At 35.5% G+C, this 22,705-nt stretch overlaps 1 protein-coding gene across 2 annotated transcripts in view; it reads left to right on the forward strand.

Moving 5' to 3' along the window:
- The window catches only part of LOC110113194 (RAB6A-GEF complex partner protein 1), a 51,527-nt gene that overhangs the window by 17,771 nt on the left and 11,051 nt on the right, over nt 1–22,705 (forward strand). Inside the window, exons 12-14 of one of the 2 annotated variants that reach the window (XM_020845657.2) lie at nt 2,819–2,998; nt 12,785–12,897; nt 19,249–19,431. In XM_020845657.2, coding sequence (XP_020701316.1) covers nt 2,819–2,998; nt 12,785–12,897; nt 19,249–19,431 — 476 coding nt within the window. The remainder of the gene's footprint in view (nt 1–2,818; nt 2,999–12,784; nt 12,898–19,248; nt 19,432–22,705) is intronic. The other variant, XM_028692215.1, reaches the window with a different exon arrangement.

Raw genomic sequence — 22,705 nt, forward strand, 5'->3', positions numbered from 1 at the left:
GTTTAAGTGGTGGTGATGTGACAAGTAGAGAGAGAAACAGGAGGGGTGAGGTGGCCGGCCAAAAGGGAGAGAGAGAGAGGTTCGGAAATAAGTGGGTGGGGCCCAAGGGATTAAATAAATTAAAATCAAATCTGATTCTAAATTCAGATTTAATTTAATTTAAGAAAGTTTCAGATTTAGGGGACTAATGGAGGGAAAGAGGTTTTGAAATTCAAAATTGAATTAAATCCCAATGAATGACCTCCTAAATAGAGAGAAGCTATCTTAGGAAAGTCAATTACTCCATGGAATTTGAAATTCACAGAGGATGGTGGGGGGCCGGCGGCAAAGCTGGGAATCTGAGGAGGGTCGGCAGGATGGCTGTCGGGCTGGACTGGTTTCCAGCCGGCGGTGGAGCCAAGTGGGGACGGCGGGAAGGTGGATTTCGGGCTGGCAGAAGGTCCAGCCGGTGGTAGGCTGGTAGGTGATCTCGGGTAGGGGCTGGGTGGTGAAAATCTGAGGGAGAGAATGCAGGGAATGGGCGGCGGGTCTTGGGAAAAGTCTGAGGAGGGATATGGAGGTAGGAGAATCGGGGAGGGAGGAGGTTCTTCAACTAGGAGAAGAAAAGAAACTCTTCCTCAAGAACTCACTAAGAGATCTTGGGGAATTTCACTCAAGAACTCAATAAGAGATCACAACGAAATTTTCATTTATCAAAACTAAACTCAAATACAATGACTAAGCCTATATATAGGCCTTCCGAAAATAAAAACCATAAAGACGACATTGCCCTTGGGCTATAATAAGCACTAACTACCTCATAGGGGTACAAATGAAAAACATGAAATATAAATGACAAGAATAAAATAAAACATCAAAAATAAAGACTATGAATCATTGCCGTCGCTCGACGACCCCTCCGATGGTAAGTGTGCCGAAATATCCTATGGATGTCCTCATCAACCATTGTGTTCGAAGAAGGGATGTCAGGAAAGTTGCCAGTACAATAACCTAGTCAGAGGCATGAGATAACTCGAAACTTAAACATCCGATTAGAATGATGATATTTATTTTGTGGAGAGTGTGTAACACGATATGTTCCTTTGCTTTTTTTTGGGTATGTTCTTTTGCTTAGTTTAATGCATAAATATGATAGTTATTTACCTTGTCTCTGACAAAAGTTGCGCTAGAGTAATTATTATTCTAAATGTTTAACTGTTAATGTGATTGTTTGTATGATTATTTGACTCTTTAGCGATTATTTCAATGCGCTATAACCTAGCATTCTTAAAGTGGATTTTGGGTTTGTGAGTTATTAAGCTACCTGTTTAAGTATGCTTGAGTAAATAAATGACCATTCACTATTTGCCATATTACAAGATCTGCCTAGGTATACTTGTCTAGGTTATGCAAACTCTAAATGATGTGGTCATCTGATTGTTGAAAGTTGAAACTTAACATGTGCTCTAGATGATACAAACCATGAAAGATGCACAGCTCTAGGGAAACATTTGTTGGTTTATTATTATTAGTTTATATAATCTATAAAACTTGAGAGAAGAAGTTTGTTAAAAAAATATGGAGGACAAGGGTTGATTATCTATTTATCTCTATACTTGAAATGTCTAAAATTGCTTTACCAGTAAAATATTTGATGCAGGTGCAATAAAAATTCTTTGTTGTCCTTGATTTGAATTTTTTTCACAAAACTTAGAGGCAAACAAAAAGGGGAGTAAAGAAAATTAGTGTGAAAAAGGAAGAGAGGTAAGAGATATGAACAAGACTATTTCGCATGATTTCTTCATACGAGTTCTTGACTGACATGAAGTAATGCTTCACATTTCCAAGGTTTGATGGCAAACTTCAACTGTTATTCATGAACACTAAGTAAGGTTTTTGGATAAAGTAGTGGCCCTTTTTATAAAGATGGGTTGTGAAAACATAACAAAAAAGCACTAAAATCCTGAAGATTGCCTCTGGTTACTGTTTGCTTGATAACGATAGTAGCCTAGTAACTGCCATGTTAGCTAAATTGCTAACTTGCTGACCTGAACCACTGTCTCAGTGGCGCCGCACCACACAGCTTTCTTGCTATTTTTTGATTACTATCTTAATAGCATTGTATTGAAAGAAGCTAAGCTCTTCAACATTGTCATATCCTTGGTTCTTCATCTATTATAAACTTTGAACTCTGCATAATGCCGTTTCTAGGGAAAGGAGTCTTGTTTTTAAGGAATCAGTCCATAACTATAGTAGTATATTGGTTAATTTCACAAGATTTCATTTTTATTCTATTGAGTTATAAATGGTAGAGAAACTTTTATTCAGAATGTAAACAGAAGTCTTACTTTTCTTTCTGACCTACTGTATCATTGGAATTTAGAAGACTATGCATACTCAGACTTTGAATTATTTTCCCTGACCTTTATGAGTCTTTATATTGTATTGATTGAGGTCTGTCATCATTAACTTCTACACTAGCTGTAAATGTTCACACCATCACCAAGTAAACCTTGTTAGTAAGATCTGCTTTGCTAATTTGAGGCATGAACTTGCTTGTTATTTCTTACTTTGCTGTCTATTCTTATATTATATCAATTTTAAATATTGATTCCATGCTTAATGTAAAATGCAAAAAAAATTCAAATTTTCACTTCATACTTACAAACCAGGCGAAGAAAGATATTCCTCCTGCATGTTCATTTAGCAAATGATCTTTTGTAAAACATAAGCTATTATTGGTTAGAATGGCTTTTATTCTTCCCTTGATTAATTAAAGCATATTTCTAGTTTTTTGACAAACTCAAACTATTTTAAACTTTGCTTCTTCTCACTGTAGCTGGATCCCGAGCTTGAATTTGATCGTGAAGTATATCCTCTGGGGCTTCTTCCAAATGCTGGCATCATTGTCGGTGTTTCTCAAAGAATGTCATTTACCTCAGGCAGTGAGTTTCCATGTTATGAGCCATGTCCTCAAGCTCAAACAATTCTACATTGTTTACTCCGGCATCTTCTTCAGGTACTGAATGATGATCTTTTCCAATCTTTAGTTATATTTCTTGGAAAGGTATCCTCAGCTTCTTTTGCGGATAATATCTGCATATGAGGGTACATCCAATGCTAGCAATCTGTAGTTCTTTTGTAGTTCAATTTCCTTTTCAATGTCTGTATCTCTAATTATCCTTGAATACATCATTATTATTATTCTTGAACTTTTTTTTTGGATTAACTTTACATTGACTTTATAAACTATTGTTGAATGACCATGTGACCCACGAATCAATTAATCTTTGCAAAAAATTTTGAGCATTAGGATTAATGTTTCTAACCATTTGATTCATCCTCTTATAGCTTTTAGATTGCAATCCATATGCTTCCATTTCCTTTTCAAGCCGCTGGCTCCTATTTTTAATTTTTTCCCTTTTTTTATAATTAGCTTTGATTTATTTTCATTGTAAGAGTTTTGAAAAAGTCTACATATACTTTCACACTCTGTACAAAATCAAATTAATATTTCTACTTTTCTATATGGCATTAGAGTGAGGTTAGAGTTTCATTCTTCCAACCTTTACTCTCTTTTCTTCTTTCTTGTCGTGATTCTTCATTCTTGTCATTATGTCTGGTTTCATTGACTTAGGTGTCAACCATCATGAATAGTAAAAATCATATTAAGAGAGAACTCTAGGTACTACAAGCCTAATATCGCTTGAATGGAAGAAACTATGTGCTAGTATTTTGTCCAATTTGTATGTTAGTTTCTTTTTTACTGTGTTGCCCCTTTATGTTGTTTTAGTATAAATAAAGGTGGTTTGTATTTGTTTTGTATAGTGAGAAGAAATAAAAAAATCTCTGAGCTCTCTCCCTCTATTCTCCCCTTTCTCTTCTTTCTCTTGGAGCAGCTCAGCAGCCATCTATGAAAGAGCAAGTAGATTCAACAAACATCTCTTCCTCAAAAGATTTTCTTAACAATTTATATCAGAGCTTAGTCAAAAAGATCAAGAGGAAGGAGGAATGTCTCTTGTAATAAAAAAAGGCAGTGGTCGATTCAATCGGAGCAGGATCGATCTGGTGCTGGAGTAAGGAGGCCAGATGCACGCAAGGGTACATGTGGGCTGCATGCAGAGGACCAGGTCGCACGTTGGTGTTGTGGGCACAGACAGGTTGCGTGGGATGTCACGTCACACTAGCGTGGAGACGGAAGACAAGGCTCCGCAGGCCTGGGTCGCTTGTGAGTGCCGGCGTGACTCGCGGGTACGTGAGCGGGCTGAAAGATGGCAGAAAAAGTGTTTCGAGTGTGAGTGTGTCGTGTGGGTGCATGGGTGGGACATACGTGGGCGGAAGAAGCAGGCCACACGTGTGCGTGTGTGAGTCGTGCGCAGCGAGGTCAATGGGCTACTTGCTTAGACATGCAACTTCGTGTCGATTTGAGCAGTGGGGGAAAGTTTTCTGGGCTCGGGCAAGGCATGGAAGAAGGCCTCGTTCACACGGTCATGTAGGAGAATGGGCTAGTTGTGGGAGCACGAGAGCTGGTGTAGTGGGGACGGTTAGGCCAGGCATGGGAGTGTGGGGGACGGGGCCTGGGTCGCAAGAGGCAAGCCGAATGAGAGAAGGCCGCATGAGAGAGGAGATCGTGCGGGAGTTTGAGCCAGGCGCGGGAGACAGGCTCATGGGATTGGAAGCGGGCTAGGACGTAGCAGCAGGCACTGGTACGAGCAAATAGGTGGAGGAAGAAGAGGCAACTGACAGGGAAGGGGGAAGGCTTTTCTTGGTTGTTCTTTGCGGACAACATGTGGAGGAAGAGTTGGTAACCGGAGGAGAAGCTTTTCTGTGCTTTCTTTGTGAACAACAGGCGAAGGAGAAGCAGACGACCATCTGGTGGAGGCTTTTCTTTGTTATACATAGTAAAATTGGACCAATATGGAGATTGTTAGTATTTAGTCAAATTTGTATGTTAGTTTCAATTTTACTTTTTTTACCTCTTTAGGTTGTTTCAGCATAAATATTGGTGATTTGTATTTCTTTTGTATAGCGAGAAGGAATAAAGATAATTTTTTGATCTCTCTTCCTCTCTCCCCTTCTCTTCTTTCTCTTGGAGCAGCCATCCAAGAAAGAGAAAGTAGATTCAAGAAACATCTCTTTCTCTAAAGATTTTCTTAACACTACCTTAAGTGGTATCGAATTCTGAAGACCTTTCTAACGGAAATGGACAAAATTCATCACCTTGTGGATCCTCTTTTGAAATCGAAAGACCAAAATTTGTATTTTGAGATGAAGTTGATTCCATGATCATGACATGATTGTGGAGTACTAAAATGCCAAAAAGCAGTAGGCCATATGTTTTTGTCTACCACAAAAGAAAATTGGTATGCCATCAAACAAATATACTCAAAAGTGTAGATGTTGCCTTGATCTACGAGATTAAAACTAAGATCTTAACAACCAAGCAAGGTAACCTTCCTATTATTGAATACTTTTGCATGATGAAGATTTATTCGCTTAAACTATGCTATTACTAAGATCAAGATGACATGCTGCGATGGAGCGCTAATTCTACAAAAAATTGTGGAAAGATAATGGGTGTTTGAGTTCCTTGCAGGACAATAATGACTTCGATCAAGTTTGTGTCGACATTTTAAGCAGAGAAAACCTATCGTCACTAAATGAGATTTTCTCTCATATTCAAATTGAAGAAGAAAAAGGACAATAGTGCTCGATGCTTTTGTCTTTGAAATATCTGCCATAACAATCATCAAACTCCAAGATAAGTGACTTAATATAGACTCTTCTTCTAAAGAAGGACAAATTCTTTCTTTCAAAGGCAGTTTATGGTGAAATTACTCTAAAAAATGACATTAAAAAATGCTGAAAATTGCATGGAAAGCCTCCGGGTTATGGTGGAAACAAGGTTACCAAAAACAAGCTCACGAGATTTTGCTTGAGATTCCCACTCGCTCTTGCTTTTGCTTGTTGGAGACCTGGGCTTTTGTCATAGCTTCTCTCTGAAAGTGTGCTGATATGTTTGCAGAGGACTTGCTATCACGCCCCATAATCTAATTTGGAAGAATTATTTTTTTTTCTTTTAATAACAACATCAAAGCTGTCTAAATATCATCTATCAGTCATAAACAACGAAAATAATTTCTATAATTCAAAACATCAATATATGTCTATATTCATTACTCCAAAAATTATATAAAATACTCAGGAATCATTAATCATATCATGTATTTTTAAATCCTTAAGTACAAAAGAATAACTAATAAAAGAAATTGAATTTGAAGAATCTTGATCAATCTCTCGCTCCTGCTCCCTTGCCCTGATATGAAATCATTTAACCACATATAATAAGCTAATTAGCCCAACATGTCATATTAAAACCTATAACTAAATTCAAAGCGCGACAAAGGAGTAATATGCATGTTAAGAATCAAAGCATAACAATGACATTCATATGATCATTGAATCAATGCAAAAATAGTGAAAATCATATTCAGTAGCAAAATTTAGTACGATACGAAATCCAATAAATCAATAGGTTTCAAATCTATAAAGCAATCGTTGTATCAAGACTATCAATCAGTAGAGAAATCGTATAAAGCAATAAAACCAAATCATCGGTAGAGACTGTCAAAATCATATTAATGTAGTGAAATCATATAAGGGTGTACAAATGCTATGTATCTAGTGAGTCTATCATTATCATACATGCTCGGTCAGTATTAGTTATCCATACAATATAGTAAGTTAGTAGGAGTATCCATAACAGTTTCAGCGTCCATATCAGTACTAGTAAATTTTGTAGTTGTAACAATACATTAATGCTATAATAGTAATTCTTACAGTAATAATGAATATGAACATGTATTTAAGTAGTCATATTAATTAAGTAAAAAGTCATGGCTATTATGGTGTTTTTAATATAATATCAATATTAGTAAATCATTGGCACAATAAACAGACTTATCACTCTTTAACCGTCGGTGCAATAATCATCTCCTTATAACTCTCAATCGTTGCTCTAAAATTGTTGTATCATTGTATCAGATAACATGAAACCATAGTATTTTAAGGAAAGCCTGTTGGCCAACCATCCTGTACAGGTCAATCAATCTCGAACCAATGGATCAACCAGTCTTTACCTTTCACACATTACAATAAAAACAATAGCAACCATCTATTACTAAATCACACATTCATTTTCATTCTCAAAGCTTGTATAATAATATACTTAAATATAATACTTATTGGGTCAAATGTACAGTCAAAATGCATAGTTTCAAAATATAACCTAATTACAAAGGATTGCATAAAACATCATTTCAAAACTTCAAATCGTGCTAAAGCACTATTTTTCAAAGTCTAGATTATTTTCTGTTCAATAAAAACCACACAAATTCTAAAATGCATAGTAAAAAATTTTCAGAAAATACTCAAAACATTCATAATCTCGATCTCAATAACATATAAAAAGTTACGTGATGAAAGTTTTACAAGTGCAAAGTTATACACATTTTTTGCTAACGGAAATATAATTTAACTGATAAATTCAAAAAAACCGTCGAATTTTTGAAAACAGAGATAGGCAAAATGTGACTCATCTCACTCCGAACAACTTTCTCAATTGGCCCGACAGGTAAAATTGGCTCGAAGCAGCTCAAAACAAACTTTCTCTCTCTAAAAATCTCTCATTCTCCCTCCTCTTTGGTTGGCTCGGTGCTCAAATGATCAGAGAAAATGGATTTTAAAATATTTAAAAATCCTCATAATGGCCTAGCGTTGTGGTGCTCAATCCGGGTGGTACGATGCTAAAAAATCTTTAGCAAACTAAGAGCATTGCGTCACAATGTCACTTTCTGGCACTTTGGCTGAGTGCAACGCCGTTGTGCTTTAACATGCGACATTGGGGAGCTCCAAATGTGACATTCTCACATTCGCACACAACACTTGGGACTCATTCTAAAGTACGACCAAGCATTTCAAGCAATAAAACACTTCATAACACATGCAAATATGTTTAAACCAAAAATTTCAAATATTTGTTATTTACCTTTTTTGAGTTGTTACTCTTGCTAGGTTCACGGTCATCGGACAAATATGCAGAGCTCGTCTTCAAGGCCTACTGCTACTCATATGGCAATTCATGGTTAGGTCGACGATGAGCAGTGAGTGCATTAACCCATTCCTTGATGATGAGCTAGTCGGTCCCAGTGATCACTTTGTCTTGGGGATGAGTTTCTCGCTGTGCGTTGAGCTAGTTGAGGTGTTGGAACTATTAGTGGATCTTCTCGGCACAGTTGCTGCCAAACTCAATGGTGAATATAATATGCTTCTCTTCATACCTACGTGAGAACAACTTTGTCATGTAAGCTGAGCCTATTTCAGAATATTTTCTCTGCGAAGGCATTTTAGCGTTCAGTTCTTGTAAATCATGATGAAGGTGGTTAGACTGATGAATAAATTATGTCACTGGAAGGCGAAGTTCATGGTCACCCAGAGTGTGGTCCTCTAGATGGTGCCAACTTGTCCAGTCACATTCACGAAGAAGAGGAGGGATTCCTGGTGGTTATCATGGGTGAGCTACTCATTGTCGTCCAACACGTTGCTTATTTGAGTGTCTTTAGGAGTTTTAATAAATAGTCGCCTTGCCTTTCTTGAGAAAATTTTTAAAGTTTTTTACTCGGCTTAATGGGACTGTGTTTTTCTCATGCAGAGAAAGTAGGTGGTTTTGAATTTCCCCATGACTTCACGACCTTAAAGGCCATTGCCAAGTATGTGGTGAAACCTATAGAGAAGAAATGGGTGTCGCCTGCTGAGGAACGTGCCAAGTCTATCGGATGGGAGGTGCCTCCTCCCAAAAAAGCGAAGAAAGATGCTGCGGAGGGCATCACTATAGTGAAGGCACACAAGGAGCATCAAGCTCATCCCACAAAGGGAATCACAATAGATAAGGTTGCGGCTCAGGTGAGAACCAAGCAAAGGAGTCGAGTTGCTACTGTGGTTGGAAAGGGAATGAACTTTGTCAAACGTTCTGAGTCCTATGAGGAATCAATCAGTGACTTATTGCACGAGGACGAGTTGAGCTCGTTGGAGGGCGATGAGGGAGAGGAAAGGCTCAAGCAAAAATGTCAAGGTGGTGTTTTGACCAAGACAAGTTCTTTTTTGACACTGGGTTTAGACTCACACCTAAAGAAGCTTACTCCAAAGAAGATCAGTTTTTCTGCGATGAGCTTACTTAGGCAACCATGATAGATTGTTTTTTGTCTTGCTCACCGCCAGATTCATCATGAAGGAAGGTTACGTCCGTGGTCTCGATTTACAAGAAAGGAGAAGCTAGAGGTTGCGAAGAAGGTGAGCATCTTATAGGACGAGTTTGCTAAGTATTATGGAGAAACATAAATTCGAGTTAGAATCGACGAATGCTTTGGTGATATCATTCATGAAGGTGAAGGAGTAGACAGAGGCGATGATTGTCGAGCTGAAAGAGTTCGAGTGTTTTATGTCTGGAGGAGAGTACTATGAAATCCTTGGTGGGTGCTGTTACGCCAGAATCGAGTACTATTTGAGGAAGCTCATAGCTGAAGGCAAGGTAACTTCAAGGTTCCAACACCATAAGTGATTTTTTGAAGAGTTTAGCGATAGTGAGGAAAGTGATGGTGTAAGTGCGACTAGTAAGTGAGTTGTACTCGCTCATCACTTGTAATTTTTTAGTTATGTATTTTTTTTTATAAAAAGATTGGGCGTAGTGGTCGAGTGTAAATGTAATTACAAATATAAATGAATGAATGAAAATTTTGTTTTATACTTGCTTTGTCATTTATTTCATTTTTTCTATAAATGTTGAACTCGCTTTCCTACATACTTGCTCATATGTATGCATGCACTTGTTTTTGAATGATAACTTAATAGTATGGATACTCACCCTTCGATAGGTTAGCACGAGGGCGCTCACCCATAAGCTATCTTTACAGTTATTTGTAGAGCGAGTTAATAGTATATGAGAACAAAGTAAGTGGGGGAAATAAAGACAATAAGGGCAATCACTCATGACAAGTGAGAGAAGTTAAACTATAACTTTAAGGATGGTCGCTCGATATATAATAATAATAATCACCAAGTTTTTTTGGCACGATAACTGTAGAAAATTAATATGATGCATAACTTGTATATGAGTTTTAGCCTGAGTAAGTTTAGACGAACATGATGTGTCTTGGTGAACTCGTCATTATAGGCAAGTGCAACTAGATGTATCGTCTTTGAACTTGCTTTGTACCTAGTTCATTAGAGATAACAAGCAGTAATGGTTCTTGAAATTGAGGCGACTAGATGTACTTGAACTCGCTAAGTTGTGTGCTTAAGTTCAACTGCTCAACATGATTTTTTTTGGAGATCAAGTGGCGAGGAGGCTTGCCACTTTTTGTAATTTGACTAAGTTTTCATCTCGCCATATGATGTTATAGTTGTGGTTTTTTTTTCAAATATGCAAGTTGGCTACAACTTTAAAGAGAGTGAGCTCGTCATTTATATGCGAAGTCGCCTTTAGTGGGCCTCGCATTTCACCAAACTCATGGACTTTGCGGGGGTAGTAACTACCAAGACTCGTTGACTATATGACACTCGCATGCTACACATTTGTAGATCTTGTCATAAAAGGGGGGAGTTGTGTCATAAGGCTAATCACTTAGGTACTTGTTGATTCCTAGAGTGTCGAGACATTTAAGACTTTCCATCTATAGAGGACTCGCATTCTACTAATTGTGTATCTTGTTGTAAGGGAGGAGTCGGTCGATAGTGGCTAGGTGATTTGGTCAGGGAGTTTGACGACGAGTTTGATTGTTAAGGGTACCTTTGAAGAAGCGAATGAGTGACTTTGCGTGCTTTTGTTTTATTATTATTATTTTCTAGGTATTTTCAAATTTTTTTTCTTGAAAGGGTGAACTTGCTAGGATAATTTTTTTCAGATTTAAATGTTACTTGCCGTAGTTATTCGATAGGGAATAAGGAGTGGACCTTACTTAAGCGACGAGTTTCATTCACTTGAGGGATTTAGCTCTTCTTTAGGTCTTGATTGGCTCGGGACCTTGGTTGTCCTATAAGGAGTAGTTTGACTTACTCTTTAGCTTAAGCATGTGTGAAACTCAGCTTGTTTCCACCGTAGTTGGTCACACTTGCTTATTGTAGAATCGTGTACCTAGGTTGAATTTCTTTCTTGAATTTTATCAAGTTCTCGCCAAAGTCGAGGTGTCACCTATGCATTAAGCCTCTGCGCCCTGAGTTCCCTGAGTGTTTGGGCGATTGTCCTTCATGAGCAAGTCCTTATATTTTAGGTATCAATGGAATGCAAGTTCCTCGAGTATTTTTTTGAGGATTTTCTTGAATGTTCTCGTTTTACTCATGTTGAACTCACTTATGCAAAAAGCAAAATATAAAGATGGAGAATCTTTTATTATTATTATTTTTTTGTAAAAATATAAGTAGTGGTACAAGAGGACATGGTTTCCTTTCATAGGTAAAAGATCTTAAGGTTGTCGGCATTCCATGTTCTCGACAATTCCGTTCTATTTTGCGTTTACAACTGCTAGGCACCTAGATCGATCTGTGCTTTAATGATGTTGGGGTTTCTCATGTGTTCACCAGCTTGCTGTGTATCGAGTGACGAGCAACTATATTTGCCTTTTTCAGGACAAGATCACTAGGTTGACGTGGGAGCTGTAATACTTTTCCATCATTCCCTTCACTTCTTTCTGCCTGAGTGTGGCTTCTTCTTTGAGTTCCTCCAACAGTTCAGTGACAATTTACAACCCTTCTTGGTTGTTCACTTCCCATTCATCGAGTTTGACAACTTCACTATCTTGAAAAATTGAGTATTACAGAGTGATAAGATACCAAATAAGTTTGATTTGGCTTTGTAAAAGAATAGGTAGGGAATGATGAAATACTAGTGGGAAATGTGACTCCCTGAATTAGAAATAATTATCATATTTGTATGATGGATATTAAATAGGGCTTACATATGTTCTCTCTTATACCTCACACGGACTTCTGGTACTTCGTTTGATCAAATGAAGGAGATAGATGGTATAGTTTTATGTTAGGGAATAATATAATATGTAAAGTGTAAGTAGATAAATGAATGTCCTAAACAATGGTTACCCTTATATATGATATTATAAACGTGTCCTTGTTCCTTATAACGTTATGCAGAGATCTTCTCAAAATTCTAATGAAGAATTCACCATGGTTCTTTGTGGTCCTTAATTGTTATGGCTTCTACTAGCGAAAAGAAGGAATCATAATATTTTTGTAAAATCTCTGCACAGTTTCTTACAATACATTGCTTATGGGTACTTTATGTGGTAGGAATGTAGGATACCTGGTTAGTCTCTGGTCCTATTTCATGGAAAGTGTTTAATTAAAGAATTTGATTGGACATTTCCTCAATTTCAACTTTCGCTTGTTTTTATTGAAACATTAGTTGTATACCTTACTTGAAATAGTATTTTTTTCTTAATGCTACTCTCTTGTTAGCTTTATGTGCTAATGTACATTTTCTTCTAATGATGAAACTATGTATTGAGCGTTTATGAATTGTGGTTCTTAAACTTTAAATAAATTGGTTTTCGTTGTTCTTGCATTCTAAAGTCTTTAATGTTCTTGGTTAAACTATTAAAAGTTTTTTGACCGGAATGAAATACTTCACTTGAATTAGTGAGCATATAAAATGACATGTAGAAACTTTCTATTCTCTTTTATGCTGCATGTTGTTTCCATAGTTTCTAACTTTTTGCATTTTGTTACTTTATGTTAGAGGGATAAAAGTGAAGAAGCTTTAAGGTTGGCATATTTATCAGCAGAAAAGCGTCATTTTTCCCATTGTCTGGAATGGCTTCTTTTTACTGTATTTGATGCTGAAATTTCGAGGTATGCAATTTATTTAGAAATAAACGCGTTTATATATCTCATCAATTGTTCTCAGTGGATATGGAGATGAATTACTATGTCGAGCTGGATATCACGAGTTAGTATACACAAATTTGAGCATAGTTGTGCTATGATATTTCAATCAAGTAATGACCAATTTCCATGTATGCAGTGAACATTACATGGAACAAATTGGGGATGTCCCCAAATAATGGAGAAAATGTAGAGTTTAGCAATTTTCCGGGGCAAAATAGGCATGATATATTTAACAAATTTTATTTTTCTTAGAAATTGTACTGCTATGTATTTTTTATATTCTCTTTGATGGTTAAACTTCATTTAAAGTTTTTGAAGGAATTTGAGCCCTTGACCTTTGGACAATTCATAGAGACAATCTAATTTTATGTATATCGTATTTCTATGGAATATGCTTATAGAGTATATCAAAGAGAAGATTTAGCATTTACGAAATTTAGCATTTTTAACACGAATTTGATGAAATGCACCAAGGAAAAAGTTCCATTATCATCAACAACAACAATGCCTTGACTTCATCATTTTTACATCACTTTTGTATCCTTTTTGGGTTGAGTTTGTAAGTACCTATTTAATTTGATTCATTTCTATTTTCTACTAAGTTTTACTTGAGGTATAAGACCTATTTTACATAAATATTTATAGCAAATTTTATCAAGTTACTTTAGGCCAGCCCCTTTCCAACTGCATATGTGTTGTATTGGTTGGCATGCCATTTATTGTGGCACAGCGGCAAGCTAGACTTTCCTTTAGAAATCAAATTTGATCTAACATGAGCTACCTTTGAATTCATACAACTTATTGAATTTGTTTTCTGATGGGAATAACAACATATCATTATGATTTTGTTGGATCCAGCCCCTTCTTTCCCCTTTTCTGTACTTTATGGTCAATAATTAACTCTTTGAATAAATTTCATTTCATGTAAATTTTGCTCCACTTGCTGATCACTTTGCCCACTATCTTCAAGTGCCAGTTAAACCTTTCAAGTTTAGAATTATGAGTTCATGCCCCAAGGATTTAACATAGGGTTCGTAATCTGTATTGTGTTTGTCTTATCTAAGATTTTCTTCATCATTTCGAAATTCTCCAGTCAAATTATTCCACAACTGATTTTCAAACATCGTATTTTTAGAACAGCCTATTTTAATTTATAGCAAAGCTCTTCTCCAACATCCATGAAGAGGCTAAAGGGAAGATACTTGTGCTATATTTCTTGTTAGTGTATAGGGAAAAAAAATGAAAGGATTAAATCAATTATAGGAGTTACTAACTCTTCATTCTACATATCTATAATAATAATAATAACAACATCAAGCTTTTATCCCACTACATTTGGTTGACAACATGAATCTATTTTTCTCCATTTTGTCTTGTTAAGAGTTAAATTCTCATTTAAACTTAATAAAAAATGTCGTTTCTAATACTTTCTAACCAAATATTGTTAGGTCTACCTCTACCTTTCTTCACATAGGCCAATTCTAATACATCTACTATCCTAACCAGTTCATCGGAAGTTCGACTTGTTATGTGACCAAATCATCTAAGGTGACTCTCTCTAATCTTATCTGCCATTGGAGCTACTCCAACCTTTTCACGTATATACTCGTTTTGCATTCTGTCTCTACGAGTAAAGCCACTTATCTATCTGAGAATCTTCATCTCTACAATACTTAATTTTATGCTTCTCTTTTAATGGCCAATATTCTGTGCCATAAAGCATTACAGGTCTCACCACTATCTTATAGAATTTTCCCTTAAGTTTGAGTGGTACTCTTCTATCACACAACAGGCATGATGCATTCCTTCACTTCAACCATCCAACTTGAATTCTACTAGTAATATCCCATCTATTTCACCATCACTTTGAACAATAGATCCCATATATCTAAAACACATACTCTTTTAAATGACTTCATCGCCCTAAATCACAATCCCCCTACTATTATTACTAAAATTGCACTCCATGTATTTGTTTTTAGATCTACTCGAATAAAAAACCTTTAGACTCTAAGGTTAGCCTTCATAATTCAAGTTTTCCTTCAACTCCCTCTTTAGTTTTACCAACAAGAAGAATATCATTAGCAAAAAGCATACAACGGGGTATACCACTCGCAAATGTCTAGTAAGAATGTCCATGACTAAAGCAAAAAGATATGAGCTTAAAGCTAATCCTTGATGTAATCCAACTGAATTAGGAGAATACTTAGTCAAATCACCTTGTGTTTGAACACAAGTAACAACACCTGCATACATATCCTTAATGACTTGAATATAAGCATTATTAACTTCTTTTCTAGAGCTTTCCATAGTACTTCTCTTGAAACTTTATCATATGCTTTCTTTAAATCAATAAATATAATATGAAGATCCGTCTTATTCTCTCTGTACTTCTCCATCAAACTTCTCAATAAATGTATTACTTCCATTGTAGACCTACCCGACATGAATCCAAATTGATATTGAGAAACCTTAGTATCACATTGTAAACTATGCTCGATAACTCCCTCCCATTGTTTTAATGTATGACACATTAACTTAATTCCTTCATAATTCGCACACTTTTGTGCATCACCTTTATTCTTAAAAATATGAACCAACACACTCCACTCATCTTGCATCTTCTTAGTCTTTAAAATAATATTATAAAGTTTCATAAGCGAAGAAGTTCCTATATCTCCTAAACATTTCGACACTTCTATTAGAATATTATCAGGTCCAACAACTTTTCTACCTTCATTTTCTTTAAAGTCTCTTTAACTCCAGTTTTACTAATACGATGATAAAAACAAAAATATCTATTTTTATATAGTACAAGTGCTAAGGTCACTAAATTCAATCGTATTATCACTATGTTCATTGAAAAACTTTTCAAAATATTTCATCCTCCTATGTTGAATATTTTTTTTGTAATAAAAATACCTTTTTATCTTCATTCTTAATTCATTTCACCTGTACTAAAATCTTACTTCTCTTGTCTCTTTGCTTGACTATGTTATACATACGTCTTTCACTCTTCTTAATATCTAATATATTATATCAATTATTAAAAAATAAATTCTTTGCATCACATATTACTTTCTTAGACTTCTTAGGAGCCCCTTTATTTCTTTCAAAAATTTTCGAGTTTTTACAACTAAATCAATTTTAATAACAAACTTCTTATTTTTTTTAATCTTTTTTTGCACATTTTAATTCCTCCACCAACTATTTTAACTATTAAGGGCTTTTCCTTTTGATACTCCAAGTATGTACTTTGCAACATTCTTAATATTACTTGTTATTTTTTTCACATAAAATTATCTTCGTCATAAAATATCAAAATCTTACAATCTTGAATCTTACTTAAAAAATAAAACAAAAAAATAAAATATTTTTGTTGGTATTTTTTAAATGCCCCTATCTAATCCTAGGATAACATTTTACTTTATTTTTTATATTCTGTCATTTTATCTTAAAGTTCAAAATTGATAAGCAATGCTGAGTACAAAAATTTTCTCTCGGAATAACTTTATAATCTAAATGATATATTTTTCTTATAAGAAAATAATCAAATTGAGTTTTATAATATTTATTTTTACAAATCATGAGATGTTCACCTCTTTTCTTAAATAAGGTATTAGCAATTACAAAAATATAAAACAAAACAAAATCTTATATGATCTTATCACCTTTATCAGTCGCTCCAAATCCGTAACCATTACCAATGTGATCATTTAAATCTCCATCATTCTTCATATCTAAATCACCTAAATCTAATGCAACTCTTTAAAAAATATACATAAAATATAGTGATGCAATTTAGTGTTTATAATCTAAAGGTATATTTTGTCTAGTCAAATCAAGTAAAGTATTAAAATATGAAGTTGAATCACAAGCTTTAAACAGTACGCATCTTGCTTTGGTAAAATGCAAAATTGATGCCATAGTTTTGTAGTGAGCATCAAGTCAATGGCATCGTTTACAGGATATTGAAAAAGTGAAAAAAATTCTTATGTTGTTTGTTCGCATAAAATAAGATATTAATTCAAAGCTGCATCCACACCTCTTGGAAGTTCTAAAAATTGCTGATCTGGAAGAGGAAAACTGCTGTCCACCATTCTTCTTCAGCCCTTGGAAGACCTCTAGCTGCTGTGTTGGAAGAAGAGTTGCTGTCCAAGATTTCTAAGAGTCAAAAGCTGCTGTTTAGACCCCTCGATTTGCTCTTCAAGACCCATAGAATTCAAATCTTCCTACCCGTTCTACATCAACTAAAATCTTACTTCTCGTCTCTTTGCTTGAATATGTTATACATACGTCTTTCACCCTTGTTAATATCTAATCTATTATATAAATCATTAAAAAATAAATTCTTTGCATCACATATTACTTTCTTAGACTTCTTAGGAGCCCCTTTATATCTTTAAAATTTTTTCGAGTTTTTACATCTAAATATATTTTAATAACAAACTTCTTATTTTTCTTTTAATCTTTTTTTGCACATTTTAATTCCTCCACCAACTATTTTAACTATTAAGGGATTTTCCTTTTGATACTCCAAGTATATACTTTGCAACATTCTTAATATTACTTGTTATTTTTTTCACATAACATTATCTTCGTCATAAAATATCAAAATCTTGAATCTTACTAAAAGAAATAAAATATTTTTTTTGGTATTTTTAAATGCCCCTATCTAATCATAGGATAACATTTTACTTTATTTTTTATATTCTGCCATTTTATCTTAAAGTTCAAAACTGATAAGCAATGCTGAGTACGAAAATTTTCTCTCGGAATAACTTCATAATCTAAATGATATATTTTTCTTATAAGAAAATAATCAAATTGAGTTTTATAATATTTATTTTTACAAATCATGAGATGTTCACATCTTTTCTTAAATAAGGTATTAGCAATTACAAAATCATAAAACAAAGCAAAATCTTATATGATCTTATCATCTTTATCAGTCGCTCCAAATCCATAACCATTACCAATGTGATCATTTAAATCTCCATCATTCTTCATATCTAAATCACCTAAATCTAATGCAACTCTTTCAAAAATATACATAAAATATAGTGATGCAATTTAGTGTTTATAATCTAAAGGTATATTTTGTCTAAGTCAAATCAAGTAAAGTATTAAAATATGAAGTTGAATCACATGCTTTAAACAGTACGCATCTTGCTTTGGTAAAATGCAAAATTGATGCCATAGTTTTGTAGTGAGCATCAAGTCAATGGCATCGTTTACAGGATATTGAAAAAGCGAAAAAAATTCTTATGTTGTTGGTTCGCATAAAATAAGATATTAATTCAAAGCCAGCGTGAAATCTGAATTGTTGTATGAACATTCCAATTTATGAAAACCATTTTACTGAGAAGAATTAAAAAAGGAAAAAAATTACAAACTATAGAGAAAAGCTAGAAAGAACATGTTGATGTATATATAAGTGCAAAGAAATATGAACTTCAAGGCACCACTACAGAAAGTCTAAGTAGGGAGAAAATCAAATAGATGAATCACCAAAAAAAGCAAGAGGGTAACCCTATTATCTGTAAAATTGTTGTATGTCAACATTTGAGCTTTGAATGAAATGCAAGCTCTTTCTTTGTTCAAAGGTTTTTTGAGTACTTAGATTTGCTTTTATAGTATGTGGGTTAGCTTGCTTGTTTTTACACTGCTCACAGTGAATTTGTTAAATTTCTCATGATAATCTCGTTAGAGTTTTGAGATATTGACATCATATGAAACTGACAGAAGATATTTACAGACTTGTAATCATATGAGCTAAACGTGGGCTTCCCTTTAGTTTTGTTTAGGTTGATTTCATTGTGGTCTAGAGGTTGAGTTCAAGTCAAGGTAACAGCCTTGATGCAGGATACGGCTGTGTATATTATCCCCTATCCAAACCTCACAATGGTAGGAGCTTCATCCATTTTGTTATGGCCTTTTTTTGTATATTTCTGAGCTAGGAAGATCAATATTTTGTATAATGTAGTTGTTTTCAAAAATCAATCTTCTTATTTGAATATTTGTGTAAATAAGTATAGAGTACTTCAACTACTATTTAAACTAAGATCAGAATATATCTGTCTACTTTGAACTGTATTATGTTTGTCATAATGTTAAGGAAATTTATCTACTTCCTGCCAAATCTGATCTGAAAAACTCCCAAGGTCGCATGCAGTGGTTTCTTGGAGGGAAAAGTTGTTTTGGTCTTTATAAATGAGCTTTGATTGACTTTTGGAGCTTTTTGGGATGACTTCATTTGGAACTGTACAGTGCTGTTTTGGTTAGAGTATTATCAATTGTTTTACTCCTACACAGGCAAAGTTCAAACAAGACTCATTTGTCCGCGTCTAGTAAACCTTCAAGCTGCTCACTTTTGGAGAAGACATGCGATTTGATTAAAAATTTTCCAGAATATCTAGATGTGGTTGTTAGTGTTGCTAGGAAGACTGATGGGCGTCATTGGGCTGATCTATTTACTGCCGCTGGAAGATCAACCGAGTAAGTTTTAAAAGCTACTTCAAGAAAATAGTTGTTTCTCCATTCTCTTTCATCTTTTATCCCTGCTTGTTTTTATCTTCAGTTCTGCACAGCAAATCATGACTTCAATTATCAATCTTATTAAAGGAAGTAATAGTTGTATCTCCGCTAGATAATTTTCCAATTAATTAAGCTTTCAGTTGCATGCTGTCCAGCAATTTGATTAGTTTTCTCTAGTTTCTCTTCTCATTTTTGCATGGAAATTATGAATTATCAAGTTTATATTATTACAAAAGAGTAGCTGAATCATTAGATGATAATAGAACTGGTAAGAGTCTTTTTGCATCATGTGTTTGTGGGCTCCGAAAATTTGGCCCCGGCCTCCGCCCGCGATTGTTTTTGCTTTGTTTTTGGCGAGGGAGTTTTAACGGAATAGGTTCCGGGGTAAATTTTGGGAAGGCAGATGGGTTTGTAGATAAGACACTACCCAGAGATTTTGCCCTCATTTTGCAAGGACTTTATGATCTGAGTTCTGGTTTCCTATAGGCGCAAGCCCCTATAGTTAATTACCTCTCCCAATAATGAGAGAGAACTTTCGATTAAGGCTAGTCATCGATCATATACATAGAGAATATGTGATATCTGGCTATAGCAGAAGCATAGGCATATGTATTTGAAGAGTTTGGTGATTTAGAAAATTGATATTTAAAATAAAAATTGCACCATCGTACACTTAAAGTTGATGGTGGGGGAATGGATGATAGACCCGATCAAGATCCCATGGTTCCGTCGTCCTGGATTATCATGATCCCTGGTCTACTTAGTCAGAGGAGGTAGTCGACCCAATCTGACAGAAGGATTCTTGTCGGCAGCCATGGATTGCTTCGTCCAAGGGGACCTTATAGACTGGGGGTGAATATTTGCCTAAGGGGACAAATTTGAATCCACCTTAGCTAACAGAGGGCTTTGTGCCCTATTGATTATAACTTATTGATTCATATCTCAAGGATTTGACGCCAATAAGGAGCGTATTGGCTCTGGCCATAATTGGTATTTTGTGCTGCCATTTGGCGGCAAAACCAATCGGTTCAGAGGGCCCTGGGTCATAACCATTTATCCTGCGGTGTCATTTGGCGGCAAAACCACCGGTTAGAGGATAAGTACCATGTCCTTACTGGCAGGAGATTGTTTGAGAATAGATCCTAGTGATATTTTCGACTAGGCATTAGCTCTATGTGAGCTGAAGTAAATTTTAATTTGTCCACATCGGCAAACTATTGTGGAGGGTGGATGGATTTTGCTTTATGTGTTTGATGGATTTATTTCAATTTTAAATATTTTTGGATTTGAGATTTTGGATTTTGAGCATTGTGCGTATTTGAGGTGACATTTGAAAATGATTGAAATTAACCCCTCCGGTTGAGATCTTCAATCAACACGGCCATCATCGGGGTGACTTTGAGGTTATTTATATTTGAAAATATTTTCATTTTGTTGATGAACCTTGTCAACTCTGTTGAACTGTCAACAAAAGATCGGGTTTCTCAGGCTTCATGCCTTTGTTTATGAATTTTCTTTGTTAAAGGCCTTAAAGGTCTAATACGAATGTATAAAATAAATATTTTGGTCAACTTCATGACCGCATATTTATTCGATGGTTTAAACACTGTCTACTCCTATTTACTTGCTTAGAAGGATCGGGTTCATAGGCTTCGTACCTTTATTTAGTGAATTCTCTTGATTATAGGCCTTGAAGGTCTAATGTGAATGTATTAAAATAAATACACTGGTCCCTATAACTGTGTATTTGTTTGAAGGTTTGAACCGTGTCGACTCCTATCGATCCGTATAGAAGGATCGGGTTTGAACTTGAATTCACTTATTGACCCTCGCAGCATCCCTAGACGTCATGTGTGTACCAATAACACCCTCGTCAGAGCCCATGCGGGTCAAGATTATACTTACCCCTTTGTGTACATATGTGTATACAAACTACGATACATATGCAGGGGTATTTTGAAATATTTTAGTTGTGCAGGTAACTGCCATTTGAATACACAACATTTCATTTGAGAGCTTATACACGTATTCTGTCCGCTAATACGAGTGTTGCGGATCCGGTGGCGGTGCGTTGTAGATTGTAAACGCCTTCTATCTTCTTGTATAAGTGTTGCAGATATGGTGGCGGTGTGTTGTAGATTATAGACGTCTTTCTGTCTGCTTGTATAAGTGTTGCAGATCCAGTGGCGGTATGGTCTTGATGTTATGAGGCCTCTCCTCATCTTGATGTTGACTCCCCCTTTCTCACTCACCAGGGAGGGTTTTTCTGGACTTTGAAGTTTGCTGTTTTGAAAAGAACTCCTTTTGAGATCATCAGTGTAGTAGACTTGTTACTTCCGGTGTTTGTGGATACCAGAGCTGTTTTCTTCCTAAGTATAAGACCAAGAAGAAACTTTGGAACACCAGGAAGTTTAGTTCTAATTTGATGCAACATCTCTTCCCTTCTGCCAGGGGGTGTCCCTTGTTCGTACATCGAGTTATTTTCATACCCGACGTACTCATAGATCTTAATCACCGTTGTCGTAAGTGATATCTGCACTTGTGCCCACAATGGTTCATTATGCCCACGATATACACACTGTTGTTATCCACAAGCAGCTCATGTGTATTTACAGGGGCCCGCTGTATTCACTACTACTTCCTGGAAGTGTTTGTAGAAGAGCCATTGTCCTTGCATCACATCCACCTTTCACCAATCTTAGGTGGTTTGTTGATTGTATTTGTTTGTAGGGTCGGGTCTTTCGCTATTGAATGCCGGTATTGCCATCTCAATCTACAGGCAGTGTTGCTAGTGTTGGAGGTTTCAATAGTGCATGTAAGAGGGACATCCATGCATTTCATTTTTGCAGGTACGATGCACCCGATCTCGTAGAGACTGTTGTAAGAGTCAACTATATTCTTTATTTGCATGCATTGAGGTCTTGTAGTTTTCCTTAGTCACATTTGTTTACTAAGATCAATGTATTTCATCTGACATTGAGTCACTATTGACCGCACAAATGTTCTTGTAGTTTGAGTTCCCTCGTGTGTGATTCAAGATTTGTTCCTTGTATGTGTTTGAATCCAAATTCAGTTTCATTCAGACTTTAATTCATCAAGTTTACAAGTCCCCACTTAATGTCGTATATCCCGAGTTCAAGTACGAGCTCAGAGTACATATTCAAGTTGATTGTTCATAGTTTGTTTAAGCTTGAGTTCTCTGCATTTAGTTCATTTGAACTTGACTTCCCTTGTA

The sequence above is a fragment of the Dendrobium catenatum genome, unplaced genomic scaffold (assembly GCF_001605985.2).
Source record: "Dendrobium catenatum unplaced genomic scaffold, ASM160598v2 original_scaffold_144855, whole genome shotgun sequence".
Lineage (NCBI taxonomy): Eukaryota > Viridiplantae > Streptophyta > Magnoliopsida > Asparagales > Orchidaceae > Dendrobium > Dendrobium catenatum.